This window comes from Aplysia californica, unplaced genomic scaffold, assembly GCF_000002075.1.
Source record: "Aplysia californica isolate F4 #8 unplaced genomic scaffold, AplCal3.0 scaffold00386, whole genome shotgun sequence".
Taxonomy (NCBI): Eukaryota; Metazoa; Mollusca; class Gastropoda; order Aplysiida; family Aplysiidae; genus Aplysia; species Aplysia californica.
In genome coordinates, this window is record NW_004797656.1 from 222708 (window position 1) to 235734 (window position 13027).

Consider the following 13027-nt stretch of genomic DNA (forward strand, 5'->3'; position numbering starts at 1 on the left):
ATAATGTAATCTCACTTTCACAAACTTGTATATCGATTGTATACCATTCATTAGCCCATGTAGGCCTACTGGAAACAACAATATATTTAGATGAGTCAGAAGAATCCCCTAAGGCAAGGCAACCCCTGACTTGAGCTCTCTTTGGAAATTGAATGAAACATCCAGAGCATGGGTGTCATCACTCAAAATGTATCCACAACAATAACTAACATAACCTGTATCAACAACGTAAAATGATGAGTTCCACTACCATGGTCACGAGGGTTGGGGAGGTTTGGAATTGGGAGGGGGGAAGGGGTGTACCTTCATAAAGCGACTCTTTCGTTCTCCAAATAATGTGGCCACCTTTTACAAGTCATCGCCACATCGTTGTCTCCTATCGTGGTATATTATTTGAAGTTGGTATTTGGAATGAGTTGATCCAAAAACCAAATATACAGGCATTCAAGTGAAGACTGGAGAACACTAATTTTAAGAAATTCCAAATTTTTTTCTGCATCTCAACGCCAACGTCATCACATTTTAAATTATTCTTTATTTATTGTGAGTGTGTTTGTGTGTCTGTGTGTGTGTGTTTGTTTGTTTTTTGGGGGGGGGATTGTTTTGGTTGGGGTTTTTTGTTCTATGTCCTGGTATGGTGCTGAATATTGGTAAGTACTGAGTAAAATGCGTGTGTGTGACAATTACGATTAAGGAAAAGTTTTTAAAAGACACTGTTTGGAAAGAAACTATTGTTTATTTTTCATACTTTTGATGATTTACACTATTGATGACGACGACGACGACGACGACGACGACGACGACGACGACGATGACGATGATGATGATGATGATGATGATGATGATGATGATGATGATGATCTACTATCCGATTTTCAAAACAAAAAAGTGGGTGTTTGCATTGAGATTTGTTGTTTAAAAAAAAAAAAACATGCTCCTAGGTTATAAGAAAACATGTTACAAAAAGTGTATTTACAAGTTATCGATATCAGCAGTCCGTCAGGGATCCAAGGGTTCTATAGTCGTTCGAGAGTGTAAAAAGCAAGAAAATAAACCATACTCTATGGTCCATATAATTATATTTCAAAGACGCCTCATCCTAGAAAACAAGTCTCTAAATCTTCACTAGTGTCTAAAAGACAAAAACAAAACAAACCAATTAGGTGTACATTGTACAGTAGCGGAAGACCATAAACGCAACATCTTTTAACGATGACTCGGACACCACAAGTGACTGAATTTAATCTTTGCGTTCTTTAGGCTCCACAAACATTGAGGGAGTGCGTACTCTTGACCATCCAACTGTAGTAGTAGCCCTTGTCCGAGATCACCTAGCCAGCAGCCGTGAAGAGGACTCCTTCATGAAGGAGTTGTAATTGCGAAAGGAGTACAGCCTGGTGAAGGTAGGAGAAGCAGCCTGCGTGACCCCATCAGATGCTACAACAACCAGCTGATGATGGAGACAATCAGCCTGCCCACACTGAAATGGACCCTCATGAAGAGGGGCGAGGAAGCATGGAGCACCCCGTCTTCCTAAGACCCAAGTTCTACATTCAAGTAATTCAAGTAAGTAATTCATTACGCAAGCCAAGATTGGTGAGTGGCAAAGACATTACGGCTGTAGGTGTCAAATGCGAATAATAATAATAATTTAATTAGTAACGTCACTACTCTCCTCCGGGTGATTACAGGCAACGGCGACCGGCACCATTACCTCTGACCAAGAGTATCTGTGGAAACTGAAAGGCTGGTAGAAACAGGGCTTGCAAAAGCTAAAATAAATAAATAAGGTACCCTAAGGTATTTGCTGCCCCAGGGCCCGACCTGGCTCTCGGCGGCCCTGGGGGGGGGGCGTACGGGCAAACACCCCGGGATTTTTTATAATGATATAATGAGGGCTGGAACAGCTTGTTTTTGGGTGTGTGAGAGAGAGAGAGAGAGAGAGAGAGAGAGAGAGAGAGAGAGGGGGGGGTTGTAGGTATGGGTAGGTACGATTGACACTGCTGCAGTGGCGTGTGCATAAGAGCAAGTAAGTGGCCGTGCTTTTCTTTGTGAAAGATTCTCGTGTTCATTGTTTTCTACTGACAACGCACATTTAGCACATGTGTCAGACAGCAGAAATTGGCCCCTAGATTTGCGAAACCTGACATTTTTATTTACCTGTTTTATTTTAATTCCTTCTTCTTCAGCCTTTCTTGTTTACTTTCTCTTCTTTTCCCTTGCTTTTTCTGTTTCCTTTTTATAAACTACATTTCTTACTGGCATGCATATACACGTACTTCTGCTTCAATCCATCATTACCCTTACTGAATCTATTCTGCGTGAAGTTAGCTCGACTTAGTGTTCCCAGATTTTTTTACTCATGAAAGGGCCTACTTTAGGCAACACTGAATCGTATCGCTCCAGAAGTTTCTGAGCCTCTCTAACAGCCTGGTGTTTATCCGTCACCAAGACCACATTGCTTTGACTTGCCGTCCAGGTTTTGTGGAAGGACGAGAGTTTAAGAAAAGGCGGGTTGTCCAACAAAACATGAGGAATGTTGAGGAGGGTGCTCAGAATGTGTCCGTGGAGACGATCTGTGATAAGAACCCGTCCCCGCTGTAGAAACTGCAACCCGGCAGTGGCGATCAAGAAAGACGTCTCCATGTCCGTGGCTCCTTTGTTTGATTGCCATCTCAGGTAATCACTCACGTGGTACGTGAATGAAATATTTTTGGGTAAATCGTCAGTTGTATAGCCCGGGGATTCTTTGTCACCCCTCTTTAGCCAGATCACATCAAAAGCTGGAGGCAATTGACGAGGAAGCATTCCTATACCAAAAGCCATATCCGGTGCTAACACGTGCTTGATGCCCTTAAAGTTTTCTTGAGCTATACCCAAGGACTGGCGGTCTCTTAGGAACATCACGAAATTCGGTCGGTTTGAGTAAATTTTCTGGCAGTGTAGTAGGCTCTCATTATTAAACTTGTTTAGCCAGATGCTCTGGGAAAATAGCACTTTAGTTCTAGTGGGGAAAGCATTCAGAACGCGTTCACGGACTAAATCGACATTATGATACCCTACCAAATTGCCACCTCCCTGCATTAAAATTACTAATTCATCCTGTTCATACGACTCGCTGATCTTTCTCGCACGCTCAACGCTCTCTGCTGTACAGTGCTTTGTCTCGCAATAATACACCACTGTGACGTTGAGTTTCCTCAGTAACATGGCTTCTCCGACAGATATGGCAGGGTCTCCCTTGTTGCTGTACGTCGCTATTTCAAACAACATCACGTGACGAGCTTTGCCGAGCAAATCTCTGAGCATATTGAGGAGAATTCGCTGAGCTTCCAGTATCAAAGCCTCGTTACTTTTCAACGTTTTAGAAAGGACGTCCGTCTCCAGGGGATGATCCAGAAGTCTCAGAGACAAAAAATCTTCAACGTCTTTGGAATCCATGGTGGAAGACTTTATAATGCTTTGATAGGCCGCACTTGAATACCAGGCGAGGTTGCTGGAATATTGAGGGGTAAAATTACTCGCTTGTTCACTTCTTTGGTCGAATGGGTCTCTAAAAGAATATGCTATTCCCTTCCTGCCCTGGCTTGCCAATTTCACAGTTCCAAGATTCATAGACAGTCCAAACCCGATGAAGATCAGAAGCAAGCTCCTCAGCATCCAAGCAGGTTTGCTACCTAGAGGTGGGGATCAATGATGGGAGGATAAAAAGACAACTTTAGTCAACTGATTCGATGGAGGAATTATGCATTCACTTGACCTGTAAACAGTGGAAAATATTTCTAAATTTATTTCAGATTATGTTGAATACACAGTTCTAGCTTAAGGAAATGAGGAGAAGTAGCATACAATCTTATAACATTCTATATTGCAAAGTAGCTGATAGTTCTGGGCAGGTCAAAATGTTCAGCATATGGTGCAGTTTGAGTATTTTTTAAAAAGAATCAGCATTATGTATGCAAGTGACACAGAAAGCAAAGTAACCAAAAGAAAACGTTTACAAAAAGTATCGTAAAAAATTACTCACTCTGTGCGTAAATCTTTAAACTATTTATTTATACAGCTTTTTCTATCTATTGCTTGTCTATTATCGATTAATTGTTATTTATTCATTTAGCGTCTACTTTTTATTTATTCTTTTTTTGCGACTTTAGCATGTATGTGTTCATTTCATTTGGTTGTTGTAATTGGAATCTTCTGAAGAGTTACACCCACATGTTACATTAATGCTTTCTGCTCTTGTTCCTTTTTGTTGGGGATGATTTGGATATTATCTCTACATAATATATTTGTGAAAGTTTGTCACTTTGCCACCTAAACCTTCCGAACCCTTTAACTTTCGAATTTCATGAAATTAATGGTGGTTCAGAATCATTTGAAGGGTACAGTTTCATTGAGGAGCCTGAAGTCATTGTAGTTTAATTTTCAGGTTTTTTTTTTATTAGTTTCGTTTAGAACTAATCTTGGGAAAATTCCGTCTTCTAAGACGCCATTGTAAACAGGTGAGGTTTCCGTTCACTAGCCGTGCGCCAGTACTGATTCCACACCTTTGAAATTATGGAATGTACATACACGAAAGCGAAATAGAGAATCAATCTATATACCTATTACATGTATATATTTGGCAACTTGGAAACACATGTGTCACTTTTCTCTGAAGATTTTTTGCTCCATTCCAGAAGAGTGTAAATATAGCATAGAGTTACCCCCTTTTAAACTACTATAGTGTACATCTTATGAAATATAGTAGGCCAAAGACTTTCCGTTGATGTTAATGCACCGATCTTTCCTTTCATCGGAAGGGGGCCCAGCTAGTATAATATATACATACGTAATGTATTTATCTTTTTTATTATTATTATTATTGGTTTCCCTCTCAACTCGATATTGTGAAATGAAGATGTTTTATTCTGGTAAATCAAAAAAGGAGCTATAAGTTAATAAATAAGTACAAATAAGTATTCGACATACGCTTTGAATTTATTTTTTTAAATGTTTTCTAGAATCTAAAAACAGTATTTGAATTAGTTTGGAAATCCCCTGTTTGAAAAAGAGGTTTTATAATAGATTCCTATGGGGTACGGACATTTGTGCCAGATTTTGTTGGTGATAACGACAATCATAGTATCAAATAGTCCTACCGGTTGAGACTGAGGGAATTAGTTTTGTTGATGTTGCAAAAAGGACTAGGCTAATAATTTTCTCAACTGAGGGCAACAAGTATGGTACCAAGACTATATCCTGTTTCAAAAAGAGCATAAGTTGATATTATGAGATCAGACAAAAAGCAGACAGTCTCGATACTGGGCAAACGGAAGAGCTCTAATACACACCAAAAAAAATGTATTACCCACTCGATACCCATCTGATGCTCTAAAAAAGAACCGATACCAACAGACATAACTGGCGCAAATTTCCGCTTCCGCCTTACATTTAGCAGCATTTCTTAAATATAGTTGCAGAAAGTCAATTGAAAATTTTAAAAATATTTGGATAATGACCCTACACAATATGTTATAACTGTTGTCACAATTTCCCTTTTCACTTTCCACCAACCCGAAAGGATCCTGAAAATCAGCGAGCACTGTTTGACTCAGGTTATATACAGACTACCAACCCGTGATGCGTTTAATGTAGAGAACATTCAAACGCAATCTCAGGACTGAGTATAGGGGAACATCAGAGCCCCTACCCCTTCACCTTCTTTGCCCCCTCCTCTTGACTCTTACTCTTTCTACTGTCTTTCAACTGCTACTCCTTGGCTCCTTCTCACTGCTGTCTTTCAGCCACATCCCTGATCTTCTGGTAGGAAAAATCTACACCTATCCTTCTCGGACAAGGGCGAAAAATCTCTGAGGTCCCGTGAGCAAGTTGCGCTCGTTAAAGATCCCTTGAGGGGGCTCTCGTGGCCTAGAGGTTAAGGTGTTGGCCTCTCATTCAAAGGTCCCGGGTTCGAATCCGGGTAGCGACCGAAAAATTTTCTTCTCTAAAATTGTCTCCTTTCACCTCCTTTCCAGCTCTCTAGCAATGTTCTGTTGTCTGCTTTCAATTCCACTTTCTGCCCCCACCCCCTCAACTCCTTTGCCCCCTCCTCTGGGCTCCTGACTCTTTCTGCAGCCTTTCTACTGCTACTCCTTGGCTCCTCCTTACTGCTGTCTTTCTGCCACACCCCTGATCTTCTAGTAGGAAAGATCTACACCTAGCCTTCTCGGACAAGGGCGAAAAATCTCGGAGGGCCCGTGTGCAAGTTGCGCACGTTAAAGATCCCTTGGTGGTCTAAAATCGATAAGAGTAGGCTTCGGCTGCCACCTGGGCAAAATTCAAAATTTCCTACCAACTGAAAATATTAGGTGTGTCCCGCGCGCCAATATGACCTATGCAGTTGCGAGCGCCGTAAAACACTTTACAAAAACAAAAACAAAGAAGATCCCTTGGTGGACTTAAGTCGATAAGAGTAGGCTTCGGCCGCCATCCGGGCAAAATTCAAAATGTCCTTACAATTGAAAAAGTTTAATGTGCCCCGCGCGCTCATATGACCTTATGCAGTTGCGAGCGCCGTAAAACACCTACCCAAAAAAGTTGTTTTTTTTTATATGAACAATTCCATTTTCCGCGTGATGGAGATTTGTAGCATTTTATATACATTTATGAAGTAACGTATTTTAATTTAGCCTCAAATGTTGTGGAAAAAATATGAGTAAGTTAAGCCAAATTGAGACAAACTGCTGTGCAAAGTGTGGGTGATGATTTACCCGTTAAAAAGATATTTTGAGAATAAGTTGCGCCACGAATTTTTGACCACACTATAATGTGAAAGCTAGACCTTCTGCCAACTCTGAATCTAGAGTTTTCTATAAAAATGTTTTCACTGCCCTTTTGAGAAGTAAAACACTCTAGCCTTGTGTCAGCCTTGGTGATCAAGAAAGGAAAGATACTGCTAATACACATTCCTTCTGTCGTCTGGTTTCAACTCACTATTTATCTCAGTAAGGCAATGGGTTCTTTTTGCTCACTCACTGTACTCTAGGGGCTCAACTACAGAAAGTATTTTTGTACACAAAACGTGAAAATGTTGCAGATTTGAAAACCAATTCCATTTCTTATTTTTCGTGACACTGAACGCTATGGAAATAGTACGGAGTAATTTTGTCAAGGGGACTGGCCGTTGGATGGAATCGGCAATCTATTTGTATCGATATCGCCCAAACTTTCGTGGATCTGATAGTTGGGTTTTGTATTTGTTTGGGGGGTTGTTGTCGTTGTTGTTGTTGTTGTTGTTTTTTTGGGGGGGGGGTGTTTTATTCCGAAAGTGCCCCTCCCCCCCCCCCCCTCAGGCTCATACTGTGCCGGAACAACATAGGGGGAACTGCTGCTTTTTTCTTTCCTCATCCTTACTATCGTTATTTCCCTTTACCTCTTTCGCATGTTTGTCACTATCTTGTGAACTGCTATTTCAGGGCTGCCTTGATAGTCGAAGCAGACTTTGTGCGGTTGAGGCTAGAGAGGTGAGCAGAGTAAGCCTGATTCCCCGTTTGGACTTCTCTGTTGATATCCACCCCTTGGTGCTCATATGACCTTATGCAGTTGCGAGCGCCGTAAAACCCGACTACAACTAAACAAAGAAAATGCGCAGCTTTGATAGTTTCCCAAGAGTATTATTGCTATCTTAGAATTACAAAGTTCTACTTGCTCAGACCTAGTTTTGAGAAGTTTGCCGTCTTTTTTTTTTTTTTTTTTTTTTGTTTCTCAACATGTCAAGCTTTTCCTCCGAATGCTATAGTTTGAATATCTTGATAACGACCCCGAATAATTTGTTCGATTTTGATTGACCAGATAAAAAACATTTATTAATTTCTGACCTCATGGTCTTAATAACTTACAGCGACTAAACACGTCAGGTAGAACTTTGTAATTCTGAGGTAGCATTATGTTAGACCTATTAATCGACCTCGACATTATTGGGAAATCCCCCCCCCCCCTCAGAAAAAATTATAAATCGAGATTAAAAGACGCTTTTAGAATGATATATTATGGTGTCTGAGTGTGTGTTTTTAATTCACACGAAATCATAAGAGCAACCAACACTTCATCATCATAATCATCATCACGTGATCAAATGTGAGACAGATATCGGTAATCGTGGCTCTCCATTCCTTCTGCTCGGATACTCTCTAAAAAAAGCTACATTACACCGAGCTTTCCCCGTCACCCATCTGTTTAGGATCTTCGAGTAGGTCGCGCTGCCTCGTTTGGCTTCAATTTTACCAGTAAGAGCCAGATGTTCCAAGGCCTTTATGTCTATTCAGATGTCCCAAAAAACCGCATCTCGCATTTTGGACGTTTTGAGTCACTAAGACCTTCAGGTCAGAGACCAAATTTTCTATCTTCTCTATCGAAATCATAAAATTATTCAAAGTCGCTATCAAGATATTCAAAGAATTGTATTCGAAAGAGCTTGACATGATGTGAAGCTCAAATTTTTTAACACCACCTTTCTCAAAACTAGGTTCATAGCAGAGAAAACTTTGTAATTCTACGGTAGCGGTTTGTCCGTCTCTTCGTCACTTACTGGTGAAAAACGTTTGTGGTCTTCCATTGTCCATGAGCTGTTGTATCTTCTTCATCATATAGACACCCAGACCGAGGACGGCCAGAAGTAGACCAGAGAAGTGCCAGGGGCTGGCTGATCGCTGACCGCCCATGTACAGCAGGAGCACGACAAGAATACGTTTGAAGATGTTTGCCACAGAGTGACTCACCACGGACATAGTCTGGGGGGGGGAGAATGATACAAAAATTAGTTTTATCTTTTTTTTCATCCATCCATCCATCCATCTATCCATCCATCCATTCTTCCACCCATCCATCCATCCATCCATCCATCTATCTCTGTCTCTCCTCTCTCCCTCTGTCTCTGTTTGTCTGTCTGTATGTCGATCTGCATAGATAGATAGATAGATAGATAGATAGATAGATAGATAGATAGATAGATAGATAGATAGATAGATAGATAGATAGATAGATAGATAGATCTGTTGACACTTCCTTCAAACAACACATTCATCTCCAGTCCGACCAACTTCCAACCAGATTATGATGGAGTCTGTAAAGAGGGGGGGGGACAAGACAATAGTAACCCCAACACTGAGGACAAGATGTGACAAGGTAATACATTCATCTTTTTGTCACCAACACATTCCGTTTGCTCTGATTCATATCGACCAATTTCACGTTGCTTATCAGTTGCTATCTATTCCAGCATATCCGTAAACATGCTGGAAAAGGTAACCATAACCGCCTTCTGTGGTCTATCACGCAAAAGACATGAGTTCGAATACCGTGTAGCGAGAACATCGGTCTTTTTATTTGGGACGTTGTGTCCCTCTCACTTCGGGTTGGCCTGATAGACAGGGTCGAAAGCCGTCTCACAAATGATCTAAACTGTGTGGATGAAGTTGTAAAAATCTGCTACACTAAACAAACAACAACAACAACAACAACACACAAAGCACAGCCAATTACTTTACAGGAATAGATCACTTCCTTCAACACTACGTATATCAAGTCACTGGTGCACACAACTCACCTTGAGTACTACGTTTGTGGAGATGTAAGAGTAGCTGACGTGGAATATGGCAGATCCGATGGCTAGACTGACCATGTATGGTATTGGCACTGAAATATATGGACAACATGGTTCAGTAGACAACGTTTTGCTCTGTCTTCATCCCTGAAAGAAAAGGGAAGTAGCAAAAAAAAAAGAGATGCTATTGTTAGATTTTAAACAGCCTATCCGAGTCTGTTGGATTGAGGACCCACCCCGGAAAGTCGAAAGTCCTAAGGATAGATGCACGGCGAAAAGAGCAGGTCACAGTACAAGGAAATGCACTAGAAGACGTCGAATCCTTCTGCTATCTTGGGAGTATAATTGACAGAGAGGGAGGAACAGGCGCTGAAATAAAGTCCCGCATTGGAAAGGCACAGGCTGCATTTGTTTCTTTGAGCAGGATTTGGAGGACCAGGGATATCTCATTACGAACAAAGCTTAGAATTTTCAACTCAAATGTGAAGTCAGTCCTGTCGTATGGATGTGAGACGTGGAACGCACCCCATATGTGCATAAAGAGGATCCAGGTTTTCTTGAACAAGTGTCTGAGGAGGCTGCTGGGGATCAAATGGACAGACAGGATCACCAACGAGGAAGTATTAAGAAGAACCAGAGAGAGCCCGGTCAGAGATGAGGTGGGAAGAAGACGTTGGCGATGGATTGGACACACTCTCAGGAAGTCAAGCAGCTGCATAGCAAGACAAGTGTTAGATTGGAACCCACAGGGTAAAAGATCAAGGGGAAGACCTCGTGGAACCTGGAGAAGAGTCACGGAAATGGATGTACAGAAAAGTGGGAAAACGTGGAGTGAAATCAAGCGACCAGCCCAGGATAGGGAAAGGTGGAGAGTGTTTGTTCGTGGCCTATATCCTGACCCAGGGTGAGAAAGGCAATGATGATGATGATTGTTGGATTTTTTAAAAACAGGTATTGTTATTTCAAATATTTTACAAAAATTTGCTGTAACTTGCAAGGCGATCCTTAATGTTGGACAAAAATATTCGAGACGAAAAGAATCAGATATCAAACAAACAAACAGGAATGCAGACAGAACTGAGACTAAACCGTAGCAACGTAAAGCCACCAATGTGTATGCCATAAGAAATCAAACATCTTGGATTGTTTTTAATAACTTTTTGCATTTGCTATTATTTTTATATTTTTATTAATTAACTGTTTTGGGGGGAGGGGGGAGGATTCGGTAGAAAATCTTGGTGTGATATATTATTCAATTATAGTGGCATGATTGTTTGTATCCTTTTTAGCATTTCATGCTCCTGACTGCAAACTCAATTTACTCAAAATCGTATTCATGTAGTATGTGTATGTATCACGTGTTTTTTTTATCCTTCTTCGATTTTCAGGGGGGAGGGAGTATTTGAAGTTTGTATGAAGTAGAGGTGATGCTACTAAGTAGGCTATAAGTGTGTCTGGCCAATACGCCACACACACCACTGAAATAGGATATAAAGCCATAAAAACATAAATTTACCTGGAAGTATATGTTGGCTCTGTAAATAGAAAGCACCAATAACGATTGCTGCTAGCTCAGCTACCCGAATGGCAACAGTTTTTGGATCTCTCAAAAGGACTGCGCCACTTTTCTTCTGTGGTTCGCTCGTGTGCGTGTTTATCTCACTGGGTGTTGTGTTGGCCTCCTTCGGTACGCTTTGGAGCTTTTTCATAGACACGTTGCGCGCTGCTAGGATCACATTGGACAGCCCAGCTAGTGACAGGCCAAGTACGCTCGTAGTTTCAGTCAAAGCACTGCCTGGAAAAAGACATAGATAAATGACAATTTACTGAAGAACCTATTACTGGTCTCAATGGCCACAGTAGAAGCCACAAATCATCTTGGGGGGGGGGGGGGGTACAAACCTATCTCGGTAACTATGACCTTTTTAGGTAAAGCCTTATGGCAAAGAGGTATAACAGGAAAACATATGTAAAATGTAACTTTAATGTTTGTTTGTTTTTAATCTACGGTTGCTATGGTAACGGCCGCAATATTGAAAATAAACAGTTTTCATAAAAGTAAAAACGATGTTTTATTTACCAACAAATTAAATTTGATACATTGATAGATATACTCAATACAAAATTTCATACAGTTGGGATCTTGAATATCTTGAATAGGAAAAAAAGTTACAGATGGATAACTGACCTACCCCCTCATGCCTCTGAATTCGATTACATATTCATTCATGTAACTCATTCTTGAATGCATCCATTTTATTTTCCACCTGTATAAAGTTAGGTTACGGTATGAGTAACAAGCCCAGAAATTTTCATTGGAATCAAAAAGAAAATAAAAAAGTAGATGAGAAAACACATAAAAAATTGACGTTTTGAGAAAAAACGATATTCTGTTACGTAATAGGCAACATGAAAGTTCTAAGACAGAAAATCTGAAAGATGATGATTATAAAACAAAAAGTAAGCACTTTTTAGGTTTACAAGTGATTGGAGTATTATAATATGTAAAAGGTCCGGATACCATAAATTGACAAAAAATCATCAATTTAACCCCCCCCACCTTAAACATTGAATTCTTAGATTTCTTATATTTCCCTGGAGAGAATTGTTCTGCTCTGCGGATGCATATGTTTTTATTCCAGTTTGCCAATGCTGGCTGAGGTAAATCATCTGACCAGCTGTATATATTTAGAAATATTGTTTTAAATAGTAAATTACGTCATCTAATCAATACTAAGTAAACTGCCTTACTAGTAACTAGTTTAGTTTTATCAATACTCGATTATAGTAGCTCCTTGATATCAGGAATGTTACTGGAGAAAGTTAAAAGACTTCAAAATGTCAAAAACAATACTGCACGTTTAGTCTTACGGAAAGAAAGCGAGATTCTGCTACACCTCTTTTACGGACATTGCATTGGCTTCCTGTTGAGAAAAGAATTGTGTACAAGTTGGTCAACCTATGTCCCAATTTTAATGCTTGAATGATAATGCGAAATCATATTTATCAAATCTGTTGAGAATGTACCTTCCAACTCGCAGTTTAGGGTTATCAGTTGATAAAAAGAAATTTCTTTTACCATCTATGAAACTTAAAACAATGGGTAAAATGGCATTTGAATGTCAAGGCCCCAAGATCTGGAATGCTCTGCTAAGTACTTTAAGAAAGATCAAATCTTTTCATTAATTCAAATGTCAACTGAAGTCATTTAAGTTCATAAAAAAAATAAGATGAAAATTTGGAGTGATTTTCTTTTGGTCAGAACACAACGTTTTATGTTACCCTGTTGTATTATATTTCAAAGCGCTCAGGCCTGTGTACTTTAATCGTGGTTGAGCGCTATATAAATGTTTTAAGTAGTAGTAGTAGTAGTAGTAGTAGTAGTAGTAGTAGTAGTAGTAGTAGTAGTAGTAGTAGTAGTAGTAGTAGTAGTAGTAGTAACAA

General features: G+C 40.1%; 1 protein-coding gene across 1 annotated transcript in view; it reads right to left on the reverse strand.

Annotated features, from left to right (window-relative positions):
- Positions 1-2219: 2219 nt before the first annotated feature.
- Positions 2220-13027, reverse strand: part of LOC101845863 — a gene marked incomplete in the record, with an annotated part of 77931 nt that continues 67123 nt past the window's right edge. Inside the window, 4 exon segments of the mRNA XM_013085555.2 lie at positions 2220-3677; positions 8570-8771; positions 9587-9675; positions 11100-11378. Coding sequence (XP_012941009.1) covers positions 2338-3677; positions 8570-8771; positions 9587-9675; positions 11100-11378 — 1910 coding nt within the window.